The sequence below is a fragment of the Camelus bactrianus genome, chromosome 4 (genome assembly GCF_048773025.1).
Source record: "Camelus bactrianus isolate YW-2024 breed Bactrian camel chromosome 4, ASM4877302v1, whole genome shotgun sequence".
In the NCBI taxonomy this organism is placed as follows: Eukaryota; Metazoa; Chordata; class Mammalia; order Artiodactyla; family Camelidae; genus Camelus; species Camelus bactrianus.
In genome coordinates this window covers 32105275-32128020 of record NC_133542.1, presented here as the reverse complement: position 1 = coordinate 32128020, position 22746 = coordinate 32105275, and the positions used below count along the sequence as shown (strand labels likewise).

Below are 22746 nucleotides of genomic sequence, written 5' to 3'. Positions count from 1 at the left end.
ACTACCTAGGCAACTTAAATAACATAATTGAGTCATCATTAATCACTTGTAATCCCTTCCCTTCGCCACATTTATTAATCCGTAAAGCTTTTCAGAGAATGGTTCTATTCCAATAGTCTTCACATGCCATCTGTTCAGGCACATTCCTTGTGTTCTTACTAGGTCTTCACAGATGCCACTTTTTAAATCGGCAAATCTCCTCAGGAGCCTCATCTGGCTCCCATCACCCCTCCTTCAGGGAGCCCCAAGGCACTGCAGTAATACCAGCCTCAGAGCAGATGTTCCATATTCTCTGGCACATTTCCCTTCCTCGGTAGAGTTCCTGAATGCAAATTTTGAGGTGGCGAGAAAAAATCTTTTGGGTGCAAGTGTTTTCCACAAATGCTTTCTCTCAGTGTCAAATGCAGTGTTCAGTGTCTCATTTCTGCTCTTCTGGAGACCTGGTCAGAGAGACTCTTTGCTCAGAGTAAAGGGAGCAGAAACAGACACAGAGAGACAGCAACCAGAGAGAACCTTGGAAAACCAAAGACAGTGAGATGCAGAATCAGATTATACAAGGCTAAATTTTTTTTAAAGCTCAACTGGGTCTACTCTGCCATGGAAATTAAACAACATTGTGGTCTGGGCAGAAGAAAACAAATCGTTTTGGGGAGATGTGTGAAATACAACTGTGACTGCTTACTTAAAACAAAATGGAGGACTGAGAAATGGTCCATGGAATTAAGATCACTGAGGGCAATTAATTTGGATAAGTGACTTATTAATTGCCAGGGTCTGAGATTTAGATTATTCAAAAACATTTCTTCCAGATCTATAATTTGCTTGTTCCACATAAACACAACCTCAAAGTGAATATATGCTGCAGTGATATTGAAACAGTGTCACGTTTGGGGGAAGGGGCACCAGCCTGGTGTTAGAACAGGGTTCTGGAGTCAGGCATGTACTAACTCACCCATCTATGAGACCCTGGGCAAGTGCCTGATTTATCTGTCACCTCTATTTTCTTATCTCTGATGTGAGCAGTGGGACTAGATGACCACTAGGTCACTCCCAGCTTGAAAGCAGCATAGCTTATACACGGTACATGTGTTTATACTTTATGTTGAACTGGGTTGCATCCACTTCCAAAATGGCAGAAGAGATGGCAAGATCTGCTGTTGCATCTGCTGGGGCACAAGGAACAAAAAGAACCAAGTTGAAAGACTGTCTATGTATGTTTAGGAGAAACAATAAATGTAGATCACATATCCAAGTGGAGCTCTTCTAAGGAAGAGCCATGTCATTAGGGCTGCACGATCTGCTGCTGAACTGCAGGGGAGAGGAAAGCGCCCAGCGTGGCAGGGAGATGAGTCCCAGATTCCAGATCCAGCTCTGCCTGCCGCTCACTAACATCAGCCGAGTCCTTCATCTTTAAAGAGGGAATTAAAGAGGATGGATGTGCTTTGGGAAAGTCGGTGCACCCTCCAGATATAAGCCTGATTACAAGACATTGATGAAAAGAATGCTTAGTTACAGATTTCTCCCCATCACTCACTCTTCCTTTTTCCAAAATCACAAACGACTTTAATTTGGGCAACAAGAATTTCAACTAAGACACTTTACAATCAATCACTGTTCCCCTTCATTCCACGTTTCACCTGTGACGAGACAAGTACGTTTAAAGAGGAAGAGAACAAATACCTCAATAATTCAATTATTGGAAGAAATTCACCAGGCTTACTGAGGCGTTAAAAAACAAGTTATGTTTTGCTTTATTGGAAGTTGGGGAGATTGTTGTTTTTCGTAATTTCTTTGTCTTGGCTTGGGTATTAATCATCCAGATCCTCATCTCAACCTCCCACTAGACAATTACAATCTTAGTCATTTACTGACAGGGACTTCAAAGGTCTTAAAGGAAACTCAGTGTCCCAAGTAAATAATAAATTTCTCATCCTCTCTCTCTTTCTGCCTTTCAGGACTAAGTCTGGGTAAATTTGCCAAAGTGTTTGTATTCTGCAATCCTGCTCTTCTGACCATTTGCCTCAGTCTCTCCCTTTAGTACCAACCACTCTCTTCCTAAGTCACCTCGAATCTGAATCTGTGCTGAAATGCCCCACCTCCAAGCCTGTCCTCCACCGACTCAGACTTCTCCACCCCATCCCATCGTTCCAGTCACTCCTCTCAAAATTAGTTCCTCCCTGTCTCATTTCCTTTCAGCCTTGGATGTGGTCGGCCAGTTTCTGCTGGCAAACTCCTTACGACTATGGGGTTAGTGTCATAAAAGTTCATTGCTCCTTGGGGCTCTGCATATTTAGAGTCTGATTCAGACACAGATAATGTCTTAACACTGCCCTGTCTAACACTGTAGCCACTAGCCACAAGTGACAATTTAAATTGAAAAACAAATTAATTAAAACTAAATAAAATTCAAAATTCTGTCCTTCAGCAGCACTAGTCATGTTTTGAGCCATAGATACTATTTCTACTAATACAGAAAGTTCCGTTAGTCAGTGCTACCTTAACATAAAGAAATTCATTTTAATGGTGGATTGTGAATATGACAGTTATTTCTATGCTGAGAAACTGCAGGAGCTGTAAGTGAATTTCTTGTGTTGCAGATGTATAATCAGGAACTGGGGTAGGAGATGGCTGGATGAGGGAGAAATGACTATGTTTTGATGAGTACTGCATGCCACGCTTTGGGCAAAGGCAGACCAATGGAAGAAAAAGTCAAGGGGCATTATCTTTTTAGGTTAACAGGAAGTCCTCCAGCAACCCATTTTACAGGTGAGAAAACAGAGATGAAAAGAGGTTAGGTAACTTGCCCAGTGCTTTGAAACCAGAATGCAAAATCAAGTCTGTTTGAACTCCAATGTTCTTCCTGTAGTAACTTGCTGCCAACAAACCTCTGGCACCAGGGAAATGAGACTCCCAGCCACTGATCCTCAGAGCTCACTAGTTTTCTTTCCCTTCAAAGTAGGGCTTGAGGCTATGTCAGTAAAGAGCAATACAATTTTTCAACATTTTCTTTTGAGATAATCCTAGATTCACATGCAGTTGTAAGAAGTAACACAGAAAGATTTTGCTTATCCCTTCCAGATATATACCCACACATTTTTTTGATCTGCTACATACCAGACACTACTTGGTGCTGGGACCACAGAGACAAGATTTTCTTTACCTTCAAAGATGTTAAAGGCTAGGGAAGAACAAATAAATGAATAAGTAATGTAGAGTTCATTCAAACAAAAATGGAATGGCATTTTCACCTATTAATTAACAAATGACAATAATAGTCACGACGTCCTAGCTAAGCTACTTTGAAAGAGACACTCGCGTATTTTACTGGTAAGGGTGTACAGTGAGGCAAACTGGAAAGCAGGTTGGCAGTGTACCTGAAGTAGCTCCATCTTGCAGCTAGGGTCTTTTGAGTGCCTGCTCTATTCCAGGCACTGGTCTGGATCCTGGGGAAAAACAGTGAACAGAGTAGACACTGGCCAGCCCTTCTGGAACTTAGAGTCTTGTCTGATTTATAGGCAGGTAAGCTTTCGTGAGAAGTGCTGTGACAGGCAAAGAAAAGACGTGGCAGAGCACAGGTGAGGGGAGCTGACTTCGGCCTTAGGTGATTAAGGAAGGCTACCCTGGAGGGGAGGACGAGAAGAGACAGCCTTCCATCTATTAAATGATAAACAGAAGTCAGCCGGGAGGAGAGGAGACAGGGTGGTGTGGAGAAAGAGTCCTGAACAGCAGGAACAGCCCATGGGAAGGCTGTAAATGGAAAGAGAACGACCTAAAAAATCTTGCAAAATTATCTCACGGTATAACCCAGAATACAAACACACACACACACACACACACACACACACACACACACACACACAAAACCCTTCCAAACATAAAGACCTTCATCACATCATTACTTGTTACAGTGGAATACTGAAGAATATGTATTTCAATAAAAGATATTAGGTTAAGGTATAGAGGGTACATTTATAATACAGAGTATTTTATAGCCATTTAAAATAATATTTACAGAATGCTTTTTTTCAAATATCAAAAAATCCTATGTTAAAATGTTAAATGAAAAAAGGCAGGATACATAATTTTATATCCAATATGAACCATAACCATGTTAAATGTACATATAATTAAATGGAAGGAGGTAAGTTAAAATATTGATAGTGATTGCCTTTTGATAGTGACATTATAGGTGGCGTTCTGTAGATGCTATCTGACAGCATGATGTTTAGTCTGGAGCGAAACCCAGCTCCACCATGTACTATCTGCACCTCCTTGGGTAAGTCACTTAACTCTGCTGTGTCTCAGCTTCCTATGTAAAATAGGGATAATAATAGCACCCAGGTGATAGGTTGTTAAAAACATTATGCAAGTATCGTATCTGGGCATGTTATTATTAATATGTTGATTATTAGTATTCTGGTTTCCATTTTTAAATTCCTCTTTAATGCACTTAGACAACTTTTATAATGGGAAGTTTTTTACATCACTCATAGTTCAAATAAGTGCCTCATCTTGTAAGTTAGTGCTAGTTGTGTGGTATCTGAAATGAGAACACTGAGAAGAGGCAGCTAGCCCATCCTGGGGAAATAGAGAGACACCAGAGAAGGATGCTGAAAGAGAAGGTGATGTCTGAGCTGACTTATTTAGAACAAGAACTTGAGGGGAGGAGAACAGAAGGGAATTGTAGACAAATGTAGACAACAAGCAAAGATGTAGAATCTTAGGACTCTCAAGGCAGACGGGGGCTCAAAGATCAGCCAGTCCGCCTTCCCATCCACGAAGGTGTCCCCTTGCCCATGCCCTACAGATCCTTAAACACATTCAGGGAGGAGGAGCTGACCAGCTGAAGAACAAATCCATTACCTGACTGGATAGTTCTCTTTGTTAGGAAGTGTCCCCACACATGGACGCTCATCTACCACTGCACTTACGTACACATATATCAGAGCAAAATCCAAGCCACGTGGCCACACCAACACACACCTGTGGGGAGTGGCCGTCACCTAAGCGTGGTCCATCAAGGCAGCACTCCTCAGTCTACTGCACGGTTGTGCTGTTTGTGGCTTGTTGCTGAGATGCCTTATAAACATGACTGATTCTGCACTTTTAAGTGCAAAAGCTGTGAGAGTCCTAAAGGTTTAGGTGAAAAGCAGTGCATGATTTCAATAGAAAGAGAGGAAACTGAAAATCTCAAAATAGTGATACGTTCCCTTTTATGATCATACAATTCATTCTGAAGGAAAAAAGTGACTCTGGGCATCAGTGCTTGGCACCATCTAAAGAAGAGATGGCACTGGAAAACGGCCAAGTGTGTGTCTGGAGAAACAGCATCGATAATGTATGGATAATACTAGTTCCCCTTCTGGCTGGAGGCTTTCTTGCAAGCTTGTAGATCTGAGCCCCGTTGGGAACTGAACACCATCAGCCAGTGCTCTTCCACCAGGTGCAGACCCTGCAGCAACGGTAACCTGTCCCGACACCTCTGAAGCACAGTGAAGCTGAACTGCTTGATGAGGAGAACGCTACAAATCAGAGAGGGAAGGACCGATTCTTCAATTCATACATTAGAACAGCTGGATAAAAACCTGGAAAATAAAGTCGCATCTCTACTTCACTCTTTACGCCAAAATTAATTCCTGACGGATCAAGTCCTTACAGGTGAAAAGTAAAACTTAAGAAGTAACTTTTTTCAAGAATCACAGAGAGGCAAAGACTTTTCTAATATGACGTAACAGCTAGAAGTCATAAAATAAATATTTTACATGGAGGAAAAAAAATCTCACCAAAGAATAACAGGAAAGATATCTGTAATTCATATCATTGGCAAAGGATCTGTTTTCATAATATATAAAGGTCTCCTGCAAGTCAGTAAGAAAATATCAACAACTCAATGGAAAAATAGAGAAAGAAACACAGCAGCTCTTCGTCACGTGAGAAGACGCTCAACTGCATTTGTAACAAGAGACATATAAATGAAAATTAACCCACACATCACTTTTTCATCCATAAAATGGGCAGAGCTCCAGAAGTGTGACAGTGCCATCTCCTACGCTGATGGTGAGTCACTAACTGGTAAAGCGTCCGTGAAGGAAGTCTGGCAGCATAACCAAAATGACAAACATGTGGTCTGTGACCTCGCAGTTCCACCTCTAGCAATTTATCCCTCATGCATCCTAACACAGGTCGAGTGGTGTGAGTGTAAGGTTATTCATCGCACCATTGTTGATAATAGCAAAGCAGAAAACAACCCGAATTCTGTCACTGTGGGGCTACTAAGTGGCTATTTTCAAAATGAGGCAGATACTGATGTCCAGATATGAAAATACTGGAAAACAGCCAACTGAAGAGTACACTATGATCTGCGTTAGTAATAAAGAGCTAGTGAGATGACAAATGGAGAGAGGTTTTTGCTTGCTGGAAGGATAACCAAAACCCCAGAGGTCCACCCGGTATCCAGAAGTTGAGGTCAGGAGACAGACAAGCTTTCTACTGTAATGAATCTTGGTACCTTCTGAATATTTTATCATGAACATGTATCAGCTTTTCAAAATCAGTTGAATTCAGTAACAAATTCCCTGCTCAAAACAAATCTCTTCCTCTTCTCTGCTACCCCTATATTTTGTGCTCACTTTTTTGTGTGTTTGCATATGTATTTATCTCACCTACAAAACCATGAGCCACTTGAAGGCTGCAACTATGTCTCTATCAAGCTTCTATCTCCAACATCTAGCACAGTGCCTTACACACGGTGGGAGGCTCTTTTTTAAGTGATGTCTTGAAGAGTGACGGAGATCTTTTCCTTGGAAGGACGTCTGGCCACCTGATACAGCAGCTGAGCGGGGCCGCAAGACCCTAAGAACATCTACCCACCAGTCCTGGGATTCTACCTTGAAACATGTCTTATCCTTTAATAAAAAGGAGGGAGAGAGAGACAGAGGCAGAGAGAGAGAGAAACTGAGACCAACAAAGATCAGACTGGACTCCAGAGCAGTGCTGCTAAGGAGAATACAGGTGGGGAAAAAATGTGATCATGTGACTGGTTAAGAAAAACATCATTCAAGATCTTCTGTGATCTAAAAAGATACACTAAGACAAAAAGTGACTTGTCAGGAAGTCCACTGGAAGCATCCTGTTCCTACTTCTGTCCCGGTTCATGGTGGGTTTACCTAGGGCAGAGGCTACAGTTTCAACAGTTAAGCGTCAACACAGGTATCTCCATTCTATAGCTAATTCAGCTGATTTCATCTTAGCCCACGGGACACCGAGCACTTCCTAAGGGCAGGGCTGGCTGACATCTTTATTAGCAATAATCTCTGCCACCTGGTTATCTACAGATTTAAGACCAGATAATCATCCTCTACGTCAGAGAGTGGAAGGAGAGGGGGAGGAAACAGACTAAGAGGCTCTAAATCCCTCCTAACACTTGCTTCTTCCCTACCAGCAAGATTAAGAGCAGTCAACAGCCGTCTGCATCTGCCTTCAGACCCTGCCTGCTGGGCTGGCTGGGCTGCCCGGGCTGCCCAGGGCCCCAGGAGGAGCAGCTCTGAGGGCAATGCTGGGGACCCCAGGTCCACCCACCCAGGCCAAGCCAGTGAAGTGCATGCCATCCATCTCCCAGCGGCAGTGAGCAGGCTAGGGACCGTATCACACCCAGCAGGCAAATTAGGGGTCCACCTCCTGCGGCCATGCTGAAACAGACCGAAAGGAGGCGGTCTTGGGGGTACAGGTCCTGGAACACCCCCGAGAGTGAAGATGCAGCCCAAGAGGGGGGCAGCCAACACCGCAGGAGCATCTGCTCTGTGGGGGCCCGCTCGGGCTCCCAGGCCAGCATCCCACCGTGGATCGAGGGCAACTATAACTACTACATCGAGGAGGACGAGGATGGGGAGGAGGAGGAGCAGTGGAAGGACGACCCGGCCCAGGAGGACCAGCAGCCAGAGGAGGCCACCACCGACCAAGCGGAAGGCCGCAGCGACGCACCGATCGTGTCGTCCACACTGAACGTGAACGTGGGTGGCCACAGCTACCACCTGGACTACACCGAGCTGGCCTGCTACCCCAAGACGCGCCTGGGCCGCCTGGCCACCTCCACCAGCCGCAGCCGCCAGCTGGGCCTATGCGACGATTATGAGGCGCAGACGGACGAGTACTTCTTCGACCGCGACCCGGAGGTCTTCCAGCTCATCTACAACTTCTACGCGTCCGGGGTGCTGCTGGTGCGCGACGAGCTGTGCCCGCGCAGCTTCCTGGAGGAACTGGGCTACTGGGGCGTGCGGCTCAAGTACACCCCGCGCTGCTGCCGCATCTGCTTCGAGGAGCGGCGCGACGAGCTGAGCGAGCAGCTCAAGATCCAGCGCGAGCTGCGCGCCCAGGCCCAGGCCGAGGAGGCCGAGGAGCTCTTCCGAGACATGCGCTTCTACGGGCCACAGCGGCGCCGCCTCTGGAACCTCATGGAGAAGCCCTTCTCGTCGGTGGCCGCCAAGGCCATCGGGGTGGCCTCCAGCCTTTTCGTGCTCATCTCGGTCGTGGCGCTGGCGCTCAACACGGTGGAGGAGATGCAGCAGCACGCGGAGCAGGGCGCGGGCGGCGGCTACCCGCGGCCCTTCCTGGAGCACGTGGAGATGCTGTGCATGGCCTTCTTCACGCTCGAGTTCCTGCTGCGCCTCGCCTCCACCCCTGATCTGCGGCGCTTCGCGCGCAGCGCCCTCAACCTGGTGGACCTGGTGGCCATCCTGCCGCTCTACCTGCAGCTGCTGCTTGAGTGCTTCACGAGCGAGGACCAGCTGCGGGGCAAGGGCTCGCCGCGGGAGCACGACCTCGAGACCGTGGGCCGCGTGGGCAAGGTGGGCCAGGTGCTGCGCGTCATGCGCCTCATGCGCATCTTCCGCATCCTGAAGCTGGCGCGCCACTCCACCGGCCTGCGCGCCTTCGGCTTCACGCTGCGCCAGTGCTACCAGCAGGTGGGCTGCCTCATGCTCTTCATCACCATGGGCATCTTAACCTTCGCCGCAGCCGTGTACTCCGTGGAGCACGACGTGCGTGGCACCAACTTCACCAGCATCCCCCATGCCTGGTGGTGGGCTGCGGTGAGTACCACTGCCCGAGGACTTTCCCACCCTCTTCCCCAGCCCTTAAGAAGAAGGCCCTCCCGTTCCTGGGTTATGCCACCTACTTCTCTTTGTTCCCCGATCTTCCCCTGCCTTGTATAATGGCCCTTGCTTTCTCCATTCCTTCTCTGGCCTCGGCTAACAAAAACAGGGCTGGATGTTGAAAGATTAGAAAGACATAATCCAGTAAGAAAGACAGAGTCCAAGAAATTTGACATGGTCCTAGGAATCTCCAAGTCTGGATTAAATCTTAATCCCCATGAAAGGCTGATTTTGAGGAGTCCTTGTTCACCTTCATGAGAATCTTCACCATCATCATTCTTGTTGTTACTTGTTAGTTATTGAACACCTATTGTCCTAAGTGGTTTATAAAGCTTATCTTATTTCAGCATCACAACTATGTGAGGTGGTTATAATCACTAATTTTTTAAAGAGGAAAAGTTAGAAGTAGCTTCAAATTTTGAAGGGCAGGAAATGAGACTTATCTCAGTAGCGTCAGTGTTAACTGAAATCCTACCGCTTCTAGCTGAATCTGAGCATCTAACACTGAAACTTGCTCTGTTGTCACTAAAATTCTTTCAGGACCCGGCTTTATTGTTCCATTTTACAGACAGAGGAATTGAGATGCAGAGAGTTTGAGTGTAGACACACAGCTAAAGGTACCAAAGTGAGGACTGAAACCCAAGCCTGTCCGACTGCAAAAATCTATGCCCTTTCTACACTACAGCACTGCCTCTCTCAAGCTGCAGTTTTTATGCATGCCTCACCTAATTTGAAGTTCATGTTTTAGTTATTTTTGTCAGTGTTTTCTTCAGTATTTGCTTGTTTATAACAATTTATGCCACTTAAATGTCTGCATTTCTGATATGCTCGGCTAAATCCCTGGAAAGGCCCTGAATCCCGGAAATGCTGACTGGGCCTTCTCAGGTCAATGAATAAGCGCACGTTTGTGCAGAGGAAAGAACTGGGTGTATGGTTTCCTTATTTTTTAAAAGTAGATTATTTGTAATGCCTTTAAAGGCATTAAGCAAATACAGTCTGTTTTTCCCATGTTAGAAAGCAGGTATTTGCAACATTAACACTGGGTATGTTAGAACCCACAGTCTGGTGCGAAGTTCTGACACGAAGCTAGCCGGCGCCACTACTAATAGTGTGGCATAGTGGGATGGAAGATTTAGATTTAGGGTCTAGTCCCAGATCTGCCAATAATTAACTGTGGGCCTACATTATTAAGTGTGAAACCTCAGCCCCTTACTCCCTGTCCTCAGTTTCCTCACCTCTAAAAGGGGAGGGCGGAGAGTTCTACAATTCAGTGAGCCTTGCTTCCCTGGCCAGCAGAGCCCTCCTGTGCACAATAGGATTTGTGAACTTTCTTCAGTGACAGGATGACATTAGGCTCTTCCAAACGAGCCAGCCTCGTGCTGCTCCTCTGATCATATTCCAACCCACGAAAGGTCATCCCCATAGCAGATAAACCACGTGTACCGATGGAGCTGATGAAGGATAATCTGTCCCCAGCAAATGACATTTGCTCTGGAGGTGAGGAGAGCAGGGAGGGAAAGGAGAAAATCCACATGCTGACATCACACCTGGTTTTAGAGTCAAGTTTCCCTGCGTCCAAATATCTTCGAAGGCTAGCGTGTGTCCGCTGGAGCTAGTGGACTCTTTGATGCTATATTTTTAATACACAATTTTTTTTACCTTTTATATATTAATATACAATTTTTGATAAGAATTCTGTTGCTAATAATGGATGTTTCTTTTCAAAAATTTTTCCTGAAGTGAATGCCTATTGAGCCCCTTTAATTTCTTGATCTGTTTTATGTATAATGACAGTTAACACTCTCAAATTATCCCATTTTTATATTAACTAAGTATTAATTAAATAAAGTAATTTAAATTAAATAAAGTAATTTAAATTAACTAAAATTATTTTACTCATCATCAGTGCTTTCTTTAGATTTTACAATAAAAATTAAACCACCATTCAGTTTTTCTCTATAACAAATTTTACCAGTTACTGCTTTTACCAACGTGAGTTTTCTTTTGTGGTCACTACCTCTGTCAAGCGCTGCTGTCACAGAACAAAATTTGCACATTTCAACCTACGACTTGCCAACCTTAACTTTTACCGATTGCCTTCATCCATTTCATTCTCTGAGAATTATTTATATGTAAAAATCATCATGGATTAGATGAAGGACGGATAACCTGTATTCGTTTCTAAACCAACCTGTGAAAACAAAATAGCAGTTCCCCTTGAACATCTGAGGACGGCTCTCTTCCCCAGGACCACTATGTTATTAACCCAATAAACTCTTCTGTGTATTTCTGATGACTTTGCATATTGTGTTCTAAGGGCCCTTGTTTTCAATAAAGCAAAGAGAAAACAACACTGTCAAAATGATCCAGACAAAAAATATCTTGCTCCCTTATGCAGATGCAAGCTAAACAGATGCAATGTATTAGGACCAATTCTTCGTGTAACCCACAAAAATCCATCTTCTTCATTCACTGAGTAAGATTTTGCTGAGCACTCCCAGTGTGTTAAGTTGTATCCTAAGCATGAGGGATCCTGAGTGACTGGGGAGCGGGTGAAATTCTGTCCCTCAGGGAGTTTACATTCTAATGGAGGAAGATAATAAATAATTTCAGATACTGGTGTGTCTTGTACAGAATAACAGGTTAGAGAGAGGCCTGTGTGGCAGAATCTACCTTGAATAGATTGGTCAGAGAGGCCTTCTTGGAGAAGATGACACTGAGCTTTAAATCTGAATGATGAGACAGAACTCATCAAGAGAGACATGACTAAACAGACATGAGAATCTGAGAAGGAGAATCCTACAAGTAACTGCTCCAATGTTCCCCAAGCATTTTATTAAGCATCCACCTCATAATTTTAAAAAATTCGGGGGAGTGGGTATAGCTCAGTGGTAGTGTGCATGTTTAGCATGCATGGGGTCCCAGCTTCAATCCCTGGTACCTCCATTAAAAATTTTTTTTTGAACACACACCCATGATAAATGTATATTTAGTTATTCCTAAGTTTTAAGGTATTTATTCACATAATAATGATGCATGGCAAACCACCCCAAAACTCAATGGCTTAAAATATCAAGCAATTATTTAGCTTATGAGTTTGCAGGTCAGCAATTCAGGCTGGTTTCAACTACAAGGTTCTTCTCATTTGGGCTGGTGTCAGTCACTCACATCACAGTCTGATGGTCAGGTGGCTGGCAGCTGGGATGAAGAGGGAGACTGGATCTTTCATCCTCTAGCAGGCATATATCCATGGCAGTAGCCAAGGACGGGAGGGAGGGAGACAGAGAGAGAGAGAGAGAGAGAGAGAGAGAGAGAGAGAGAGGGAGAGAGAGACAGTGCTAGCCCAATTATGCAAGCACAGATAAGCTTCTGTTCATGTCATCTGCACAACGTGCTGGCCAAAGCAAGTCACAAGGCCAAACGCAGAGTCAAAGGGCAAAGCAGGTTAGCCCACTCCCTGTAGGAAAGCACTGCACAGTTATATGGCAAAGAGCTTGGAGACAGGCACATATAAAGAACTGGGTCCAGTAATACAGTCATCCTACTGCAATAAGATATTACTGCTCAAATATATTAGGCACTTCAGAAAACAAACACTCACACATGGCAAATGTAAAGATGAGGTAAAGGAAAACAGGATTGATTTTTTCTTGCCCTGCTCTAGTGCTGAATCCCTTGTGGTCTATTCACGCACATTAGGGACAGATTCTCTAACCCACCCCTCCATGTGTTTCCAGCGCTTTCAGACAACCCCGGATCTGCCAAGGATCCTGTAACCTTCCTCTGTAATTCAACTCAGGGTTTTAAAGACAAATACAGTAATTTTCATTATTGTAAATTCTCCGACAGCTGCAGAACAAACCCCTGGTGGACACTCATGTCTGCAAATGCTCATGCGTTAGGATATAAGATAGACCCGTCCTACCCGTCTGTCAAATGGAGGTCATTTGTAAGCACTAATGTAATAGGAAACATATGTAAAACACCAGCCTGTACTAGATCTGCAGTAAATAGAAGCTACCATATCTGACTAGTTGATAGTCTTTATCACATGGAAGCAATAACCTTTGCTTCTAGATTCATTTGGGGGAAAATAAAACAAGTGATTCCTTCTCTGCTGAGGAAGAGAGAGACTGTGAGACACACAGCAGGGTCAGCTGCTCCATCCTGGGATTGCTTCTGAGTGTCCAGATAAACAGCCTCCTGCCTGGAGCCGCTCCAGCCATGTCGGGGCTCCCCGGCTTGCCTGAATGTGGGAAATGCGTGGCCAGCTCAGCAAGAACAACTAGCTCTGTGATGGAGCTGTAATCGTTGGCCTCTGTTGTGGCTGTATTTTTAAGGAGAAAAGGGCAACTGGACTGGTCAACAGACCACTTCCTTCTGAGCTTTCCAGGATGAGTTAAAGCTACAGAAACCAAACAGGAAATTATTTCATTAACTCATTCCTTCAAAAGCTAACCAACACTCTTCAAAAAGAAAATTTATCTCCAGGTGAGGCATCAGAGAACTGTGGCCCAGAGACTTTGCTCCTGTCTTTGTTTTCCTAACGTTTATCATTTCCTTGCAGATAGGGGGCACTTACAAGATCACTGAGATTTATTTGATTTGATCGATTGCTTCTTTGCTTTGAGAAGACCCATTTGGAAGGGCAATCAGGAAAACAGAAAACAAAAAGTGGGATTTTTTTTTTTTTTTTTAATGGAGGCACTGAGGACTGAACTCAGGACCACAAAGCACATGCTCTACCAGTGAGCTATACCCCCCACCCCACCCCCACCCCCAAAATGAGATTTTAAACAGAGGGAATTTGATACAGGGATATAGATACATAGGCTGGAAGAGCAATGAGGGGAAACTGAGATAACCGAAAGATTGGTCACTGTGGGAAACAGTGTTGGCCTCAGAACTGGGGAACAAATGGGAGAAGGTAGAGTTTCCGGAAGCTAGAAGTACAGAGAAGGAGCCTCTGCGAGGCTGCGGCAGAGATCCCTAAGATGGCACCATGAGGTTGGTGCTGGGTGTGCCAAAAGATGCCTGAGCTGTCCACTGTCCTTGAAGGATGATGAGAAAAACCAGCAGGAAGAGAGACCCTTACTTCCTCATTCCATCTTCTAGTCTCCCAACCGTGTCTCTCATCGGCAGAACATCACCAGGAGACGACAGGCAAGGGATTCTGGGAAATGTAGTTTGCATCCACCCCCCCCACCCCCCCAGCCACTGAATTACAGAAAAGAACACAGAAGGATGTGGCGCTGGGGGCTGAGAGATAACGGCTAAATGTCGCACAGAGAAGGCATTACCATTCTCCTAGCTCCTTCAGAAATAGCACAGGACCCATAAACAGGGCAAAGCCTCTTAAGCACTTGAATGACTTTTGGTGTGGGGGACTCCTGACTTTGGGGTGGTCCTCTCTTATCTCTTTAAACTACCCTCCTCCTGTTGGCCAACTTGAAGGGGACGTGCCAGACCTGTGTGGGGAAGGGAGAAGTACCAGGTAAGCTGAGGATGTGGAGGGCATCATCATCATTGAGTACCTTTCTAGAGGCAGATGAGTAGATTCCTTAGCTTCTGCACACCCGCCCCTTATTGTACAAATTTACATACACGTCAGAACTTGAACATACAGATGAGGCTGGTGGTTCTCCTCAAGGTGATCACCCATGACCTCATTCTAACAGTGCCTCCAATGATCAAAACATTCTTGGAATTCCACTGGGGAATTATCTTCAGAGCCTGTGACATGTCCATTTGCTTCTTTGTAATGGTGCTAAATCTTTACCTTTTTGAGGGCGGATTCAATATTTTTAAAGAGTCAAGACCCTTGAGTTAAAGATTGGCACCTAGAGTTAACCCTCAAGGTGGCTAAGAACACTTGTTTGAAGGTCATGCCACTGAATTGTCCATGCAGATTATAATCCAAAAGAGGGGTTCCTAAAATATTTGTAGTGACAGCAGCATGGGAGGTGAGGTATAACCTTTGAAGCTAAATCCTTTAAATGACAACATGCATTGAAGTTTGTAATAATTTTAGCCAGAACATGTTAGTCTTTGCCACCTCAAATTCTTTGGGCAAACTAAGAAAAGATGTTAATTATTTTAAAAAATCAGTTTTATTCCCTGGGATCCTAATTCCTAGCTGCATGGATTGCTGGGTGCTAAGAGTTAATCTAGGCCTAGGTCATTATGTGGGAAACAGACATTCCTTGCTTAAGGAGAAATTCAAGCATAGTTATTGTAAAGTTTCAGAGAAAAACTGGATGCTTGTCCTCCTTGTAATGTGTAGCAGGCTAGGATTTGCTGATTAGTGGGTGAACTGCTGGGGAAAGATTACATTCCAGCTTTTGGGACCCAACAAGTAGGGAAAATATGTAAGTTTTCAACAGAATGGTAAGTTTCCAGTTTATAGAGTAGCTGAGCCAGTCAGTTTTTTCAGGATATTAAAATGGATTGCAGACATTTTGGTCACATTTCCAAACCCAGCTCCTGCTAATGTGAGAACTCACTCTGTGAGGTCACTTGGGTCATCCTGGGGCCTTCAATTTTTAATGGTCATCCAGGGAGAAATGATTTGGCCTGTGGAACATGGAGAGAAAGTTTCCATAAGCCAAGGAATCCTGCATTCTTCTGGAGCCAAGGAGCAAGCAGCAGATCACTGGTTGAGTCAAATTATCCACAAAATAGACAGTGCATAAATTAGCTATGCATTTTGCACAAACTCTTCAGAATCAGTCACACAGAGTCTCCTAGCAGAAGAGATCTTTTCTCTAAAAATAGAGATCCAAGGCATACAAAAATATTTAGACCATATTATGCACATCAAATATTTAATCTTCCTTAAGCCAGTTCTCTTTGCTTTTGACTTCTCACTCAAAGTTCAGCCAAAAAAAAAAAAAAAAGATGAAATTGGGTTGGGAGGGAAGAAAGCTGATGTGGGGACTAAGCAAAAGTTTAAATTTAAATTAGGTGCTTTGTCTCAATTATTTTCTTTTCTCTGTATCCTCCAGTCTCCCACCTTGCCCCCACACCTGTAGTCTCAGACCCTTGAGGGGCTGGTTTACACCAAAGCCTTTGCTTTGGCCTTTCATGGATGCTGCCTGTTCTAAAACTGCCCCTTCTGGTCACTCACCCTTATATCCAAATTCCCTTTAAACCTCCTTCAGGGAAAGCAGACAGGCTGAACGTTCATCCAGAGTGGGAGTGACTGTGTTAGTGACATATGAAAGCTGTTGCTCAGTTCCTACACCTGGACAGAGATCTGACTGTGGTTCTTTTACTTGCAACGGGGCCAGTGGCAAGAAACACACACACACACACACACACACACTGCAGTCTTTTTTTCCCTTTCTTTAGATTAGCCCACAGTCTCATTGTATTACTGCTTCTCAGCCCACTGTGGTCCAGGAGGTGGGAAAAGGAGATTCTCTACTGGAGACAGAGGGTCCCACCCAGCCTCCCCAACACAGCATTGGGCAGGAGCCAGGGAGGAGCATCTTTCTACAGCCCATGGGTCTAAGAAGCATAAGAACTTCACACTACCCTGCACACACCCTGCACCCGGCACTCCCCTTCCATTCCCAGAACACCCCTATGAGGTATGTACTATTATTCTTCCCACCTTTCAAAACTAAAAACTCAGGCAGAGAGAATTTAGGTGACTTTCCCAGATCCCACAGCTGGGAAGTAGATTCAGACCCACGAGGCCTAGTGCTACACCTGCTTCCTTAACCTCGCCTACCCCATCCGCCTCTCTGAGATGCTTGCTTGTATTTTTCCACCGTGCGAAGGGGCAGCCCACCCCTCAGCAGGCCTCTGCCCAGAGGTGGAGCAGTGAGAGGCGGTGCATCTCCCGCCCCCAGAGGAACTGCAACCTTCCCCTCTTTATGGGCTGGGTGGAGCCCTGGTTCTTATCAGCTCCACCAGATTTGCCCAGCTGGCCCACTTCTCCCTTTTTTTTCTAACTAATCAATCACACTCTAAGTTCAAACTAACCTTTACATCATTGAAACAAAAATTTACATTTCTAAGTTAAAAGCTGTCTCAGTACAGATCAACAGGGTGACTCTACATTTTATAACCATCTGCTGGAAAATTGTGTAACCACGACACAAACCAGTGAAGCCAACATTGCCCCCTGGAGTTGTGCAATGCACACTTTTTCCAACTGTGATCAACAGCCCTGTCTAAAAGGCTTCTAGTAATTTTGCCAATAGTCTGGGGACCAAAGGGAGTCTTAGTACATGAGGCATAAAACAAAACAGGCCCCAGGAGGTTTTCCCAGGTTTTCTCTGGCTGCACTGCTGATAACTAGTCCCATGGGTATCTGCGTTTTAAAACAGAAGCTTGTTAACCTAAATAAATCTCTAATTAGTGGAATTTAAAGCAGTGTGACGACAGTGATGGGAAGAATTTCATGCAGGGTGAACATATTTTTGGTCGGTGATGTCTTACAAAAGTCCCTTCGCAAAATAATGAGTGTGTTTCTCCAGACATTTGCAATTAAAGCACCTTCGTATGAAAGACCTCATTTGAACTACATAACAACTCTGGGAAGTATTACAATTGCCTCTATTTTAGGGATGAGAGAAGGACCACAGAAGAGCCTGTGTAGTGCCTTTTGTGTGCCTCATACTGTGTTAAGTGCTTTATAATCATTTTCTTACTTAGTCTTCATGGGACTCTTGAGAGTTAGGTATTACCCTCCTGTTTTAGTTGCAGGAACCAGGGCTTAGAGACTCTGAATGTTTTGCCCAGGGTCACTCAGCTGGGACGGATCAGAGTCAGGACTTGAACCCAGGTCTGCCTGGTTCTAAGCCCAAGCTCTCTTCAGCACACACGTCATGTAGGCAAACCCAGGGACCCCGTCCTAAAGGTGGGTCCCGCTGAAGGGAGGCACAGATCTTCATTGACGGAGCCTATTCTATGCCAGGAACTTCCCACACGTCATCGTCTGTGCTCCTCACAACAACCCTCTAAAGCAGGGATTCTCTCCCCTGAATTGTATATAAGAAAACTGATCAGTGATCGTCAGGATTTAAACCCAAGTCTTTCAGCTCCAAAGCTCGTGTTCCTTCCATGACACAGGTCTGGCAGGCAAACTTTCTGGTACCTCCTAAAGCTGGCTCCACGGGGAGCTGTTACACGACCCACATTCACCCTCTGGGAGACAGGCGACCCCGCCCTGCCTGGTTCTCTCCCTTTCCTCTCCTCCCTCTGGAGGCTAACAATTCCACTCTTCCTTCCTTCCCGCACAGGTGAGCATCTCCACCGTGGGCTATGGGGACGTGTACCCCGAGACCCACCTGGGCAGGCTCTTTGCCTTCCTCTGCATTGCTTTCGGGATCATCCTCAATGGGATGCCCATTTCCATCCTCTACAACAAGTTCTCCGACTACTACAGCAAGCTCAAGGCATACGAGTACACCGCCATACGACGGGAAAGGGGGAACGTGGAGTTCATGCAGAGAGCCAGAAAGAAGATGGCTGAGTGCTTGGCTAGAAGCAACCCACAGCCCACCCCAAGGCCAAATAATTAATATTTCTTAGGACATGTGGCTGGTTGGTGCCATGGACTTCAAGGCTTCAATCCACCTTCCTTTTATATTATCAGGTTTGACAGTGAAAGGACCCATGAAGGAGACACACACACAAGAGGCATTCAGTTCACAAAGGTCTACCTCTGAAAATGTTCATTTTGGCCCAAACTCAGACTGCCTCATATTACTCTTTAACCAACGGCGTTGTGTACGATTCTGGCTTTCCCAGTGACACTGATACAGCAAACTCCTTAAGAGGAGCAACCTCTTAGATTTCTTTTGTAGCTTCTCATGGCTTCTCAATAAATATTTTGGGACTTGAGTTGACTTGAGAAGAATTCCTTTGATTGAAAGAAAAGAACATTCTGAATTGTCCAGAAGGAGGGAGTGTTGCAGCAGAAACTGTATGAGCTTTGGAGTTAGACCCACCTCAGTCAGAAGCCCAGGTCTACCAGCTGTACGATTTGGGGGCCAGTTACTTTGATTGCCTGAGCCTCAGTTTCTTGATAAATGAAGAGTTTAAAAGCCTTCCTTATGATATGAGCATAGGGATTGGAGATAACACTTGTGAATGCTCAATAAATGGTAGCCATTAAAACTGTTTGAGTAGGTATCATGTGGTAGATTGTTGACTGGTGGTTCTCAACTCAGGGAGATTTGTCCACCCCCTTTCCCTTGCCCCAGGACATTTGGCAATGTCTAGAGATGGTTTTGATTGTCACCACTGTGACAGAAGATGAGAGGGGCTACTGGCACTGGTAGGTAGAGGCCTGGGATTCTGCTAAACATGCACAGGACAGCCCTATCACAAAGAATTATCTGACCCCAATTGTCAATAGTGCCAAAGTTGAGAACCCCTGGTCTAGACTTGATATGGGTGCCCTTGGACATGACATGCCCAGGGTGTTCACTCCCCTCTCCTGACAAGAGCCTCCCATATCTTCACCTCTCAGAGCCTCCTGTCCCTCTCTTTTTCATGAAAAACAAAACAAACCAAAAGACACTGCCTTTTGGACAACTGTTCTGGGCTAAGCAAAAGGAATTAAATGGACATGGCCCTCAGCTTTGGGCACCATCTGTGGGTTAGAAAACCAATTCCTACAGAGCACAGGTCCTTTCTCTCCCTGACCCCTTCTCCTCTTAATTCCTTCCTCCTTCCATAGGACTATTAGAAATTGAAGTCCTGGGAATTAAAGGCACTTTTGAACTGAACAGAGATTGCCCCTGTAACTAGGGGCTTGCCATTCTGACCACCAAATTTATCTCAGGGCATGAGTGAATCTACCCTTGTGTCTTAAAAGTAAGAGAAGTCACTGTGTGCACTCTCACACTGACAGGCATGATGGGCTGTGCTCTATGACTTGACTTGATCCTTCATCCATCCCTAAATAAGGTATTAGATTCCTTTCTTATTTAGGAAGAAATAGGCTCAGAGAAGGTAAGTAATCGGGCAAGTTCAGACAACCAGGAAATGGTGGGGTTGGGCTTCAAGCCCAGGTCTGCCTGATCCCCACGGCTCTTGACAGAAGTCTAGACTTCTGGTTCTCAGACTGCATCAGCAGCAAGTCGAGGGCCTGTTAAGCAGACTGCGGGCCCTAGCCCCAGACTGTCTGATTCTGGAGGTCCAGGGTGGGCCTACAGCTTTGCATTTCTACCAGGTGCCAGGGGATGCTGATGCCGCTGGTCCAGGGAGCACATCTGGAGGACCAGGGGTCTAACTCACTCACTCTGACCCTCCCACCAGGAGCTGTGAGTATGAAAGTCGGGTGCACCTGGCAAAACTAGATCTAGATCTGCCTCCCTCCGAGTCCTGAGCATCCTTTATGTCATTATAAGTGACCTGGGATCTAAAGGATGGACAGAAGCCCTACTATTGGAAGGCCACTAGATAAAACAGAATGCCCAGGAAAATTTGAATTTCAGATAAACAACAAATATTTTTTAGTAGAAGTATATTCCAAACATTGCATGGTATATACCTCTACTAAAAACTTATATATTGCTTACCTGCAATTCAAATTTAACTGGGCATCCTGTAGCTTTATTTGCTAAATCAATCTGGCAACCCAGTATTATTGATTTTGAGAGACAGAGGTTCCTCAAGTGGATAGAAATTACCTCCAAGTCCTAAAACCCCACCCAAACATCAGGCCCCTCAGCCAAGGGGGACCTCCCTCCCTTCTTGCCAAGAAAAGAGGGAGGAACTTCAGATCAGGCTCCTCTCCAGGAATAAGCATGAAAACAGAGTCACAGCGTGCAGGAGGGCGGGAGCACAGCTTACAGAAACACCTGACACGCTCAGAGCAGCAGCCACCCCTTCCCACCTACTTCTAACCTTCTAGCTCGTTCTGAGTCTCCCTGGGAGGGGTTTGTTGATGAAATGTACCTTTCTGGGCTGTTGAGGGCACAGGGAACAGAAAGGGCCAGTGTCCATCACCCCTCCTCTGCTCAAGGCCTAGAGAAAATGACTGTGACCTCCCGATCAGAAGAATCTCCCCAAGAGAGAGGGGTGGGGACCAGTGGAGGGAAGGGTCAGGGAGGTCTTGGGGAGGAAGATGAACTTTTCCAAGACCCTGGGAGGAGATGTGGTCAATGGCAGTGGCCCCCTCCTCCCCGTCTCACTGGCCCCACCCGCTCAGACAGCTGTGCTCTGCCTCCCAAGACAGTGAGACTGACCAAGTTAAAAAGAAGTAACATTTCATGAGCCCCACTGTACACCAGGCACAGAACCAACATTATTTCACTCAATCCTTCAACAGCCCTAGGAAGCCAGTTTCGAGGTGGTCACTTACAGAGGCTTAGCCACAGGTCTTGGGAGCCGGGTTCAAAATCCAGCGCTGCCATTCACTCTGAGGTTGAACCACATAAAATTGCTGCTTTCATCCAAAACAGATGAATACTGGCAGTTTCATATGGTATAACCTAAGAGTTGCGTGGTCACTTAATTTCTCTGAGCCTCAGTTTCTGCACTGTTAAAGGGGAGATAATAATAGTGTCTTCCAGGGTTGTGGTAGTAATTAAAAGACAGAATGTATTTAAAACCCCTAGCACGCTGTTTGGTACATGCTGAGAACTAAATAAATGTGGCTGCAATCATCATCATCATGACCTTTTGCTGGCTGTAGAGGGAAACTGTACAAGCCCAGAGAGAGCCACCTGTCATCAAAGAGAGGATTCCAGGGATGAGGACAGTTTCTGAACCCGGTTGCCAGCCCCCTAGCCTTCCAGGGATGTGCACAAGAATCTAGACCAGTCTGTCCAACAAAACTGTCTGTGATGATGGAAACACTGTCTAATACAATAGCCACCAGCCACGTGTGGCCATTGAGCACTTGAAATGTGGCTACTGTGACTCAGGACCTAAATTTTAAATTTTATTTAGTCTAGCATAGGTGACTTATAATATTATGTTAGCTTTGGATGTACAATGCAGTAATTTGATATTTTTATAGATTGTACTCTATACAAAATTATTATAAAATAGATTATATTCCCTGTGCTGTACATTGCATCCCTCTAATGTATTTATTTTATACCTAGTAGTTTGTACCTCTGAATCCTAATCACTTACTTTACCCTCCACCCACCCCTCTCCCCACTGGTAACCACTAGTTTGTTCTCTGTATCTGTGAGTCTGTTTCTGCTTTGTTATATTTGTTCATTTGTTTTATTTTTTAGATTCCATAAGTAAGTGAAAGCATATAGTATTTGTCTTTCTCTGTCTAACTCATTTCACTAGACCTTCTAGGTCCATCCATGTTCACAAAGGAAAAAACAGCATTCTTTTTATGGCTGAGTAATATTCCACTCTATGTATATACCATAGTGAGATATCATCTCACACCTGTCAGAATGGCGCTCATCAAAAAGGCAAGAGATAACAAGTGCTGGCGAGGATGAGGATAAAGGGAACCCTTGTGCACTGTTGGTGGGAATGTAAATTGGTACAGTCACTATGGAAAACAGTATGGAGTTTCCTCGAAAAATTAAAAATAGAACTACCATACTACCCTGCAATTCTACTCCTAGGTATTTATCCAAAGAAAACAAAAAACACTACTTCA

The 22746-nt window shown here is 45.1% G+C and overlaps 1 protein-coding gene across 1 annotated transcript; it reads left to right on the top strand.

Moving 5' to 3' along the window:
• The first annotated feature begins 7685 nt into the window (after positions 1-7685).
• On the top strand, positions 7686-18682 carry KCNV2 (potassium voltage-gated channel modifier subfamily V member 2). Its single transcript, XM_045504996.2, has 2 exons — positions 7686-9086; positions 18401-18682. Exons 1-2 carry the CDS (start codon positions 7686-7688, stop codon positions 18680-18682), a joined length of 1683 nt encoding a protein of 560 aa, XP_045360952.2.
• The last annotated feature ends 4064 nt before the right edge of the window (positions 18683-22746 follow it).

Excerpts from the sequence above, each read along its gene's own strand:
- KCNV2 (XM_045504996.2), top strand. The coding sequence starts at position 7,686 with ATGCTGAAACAGACCGAAAGGAGGCGGTCTTGGGGGTACAGGTCCTGG. Across the intron at positions 9,087-18,400 it reads ATGCCTGGTGGTGGGCTGCG|GTGAGCATCTCCACCGTGGG; the intron begins GTGAGTACCACT and ends CTTCCCGCACAG.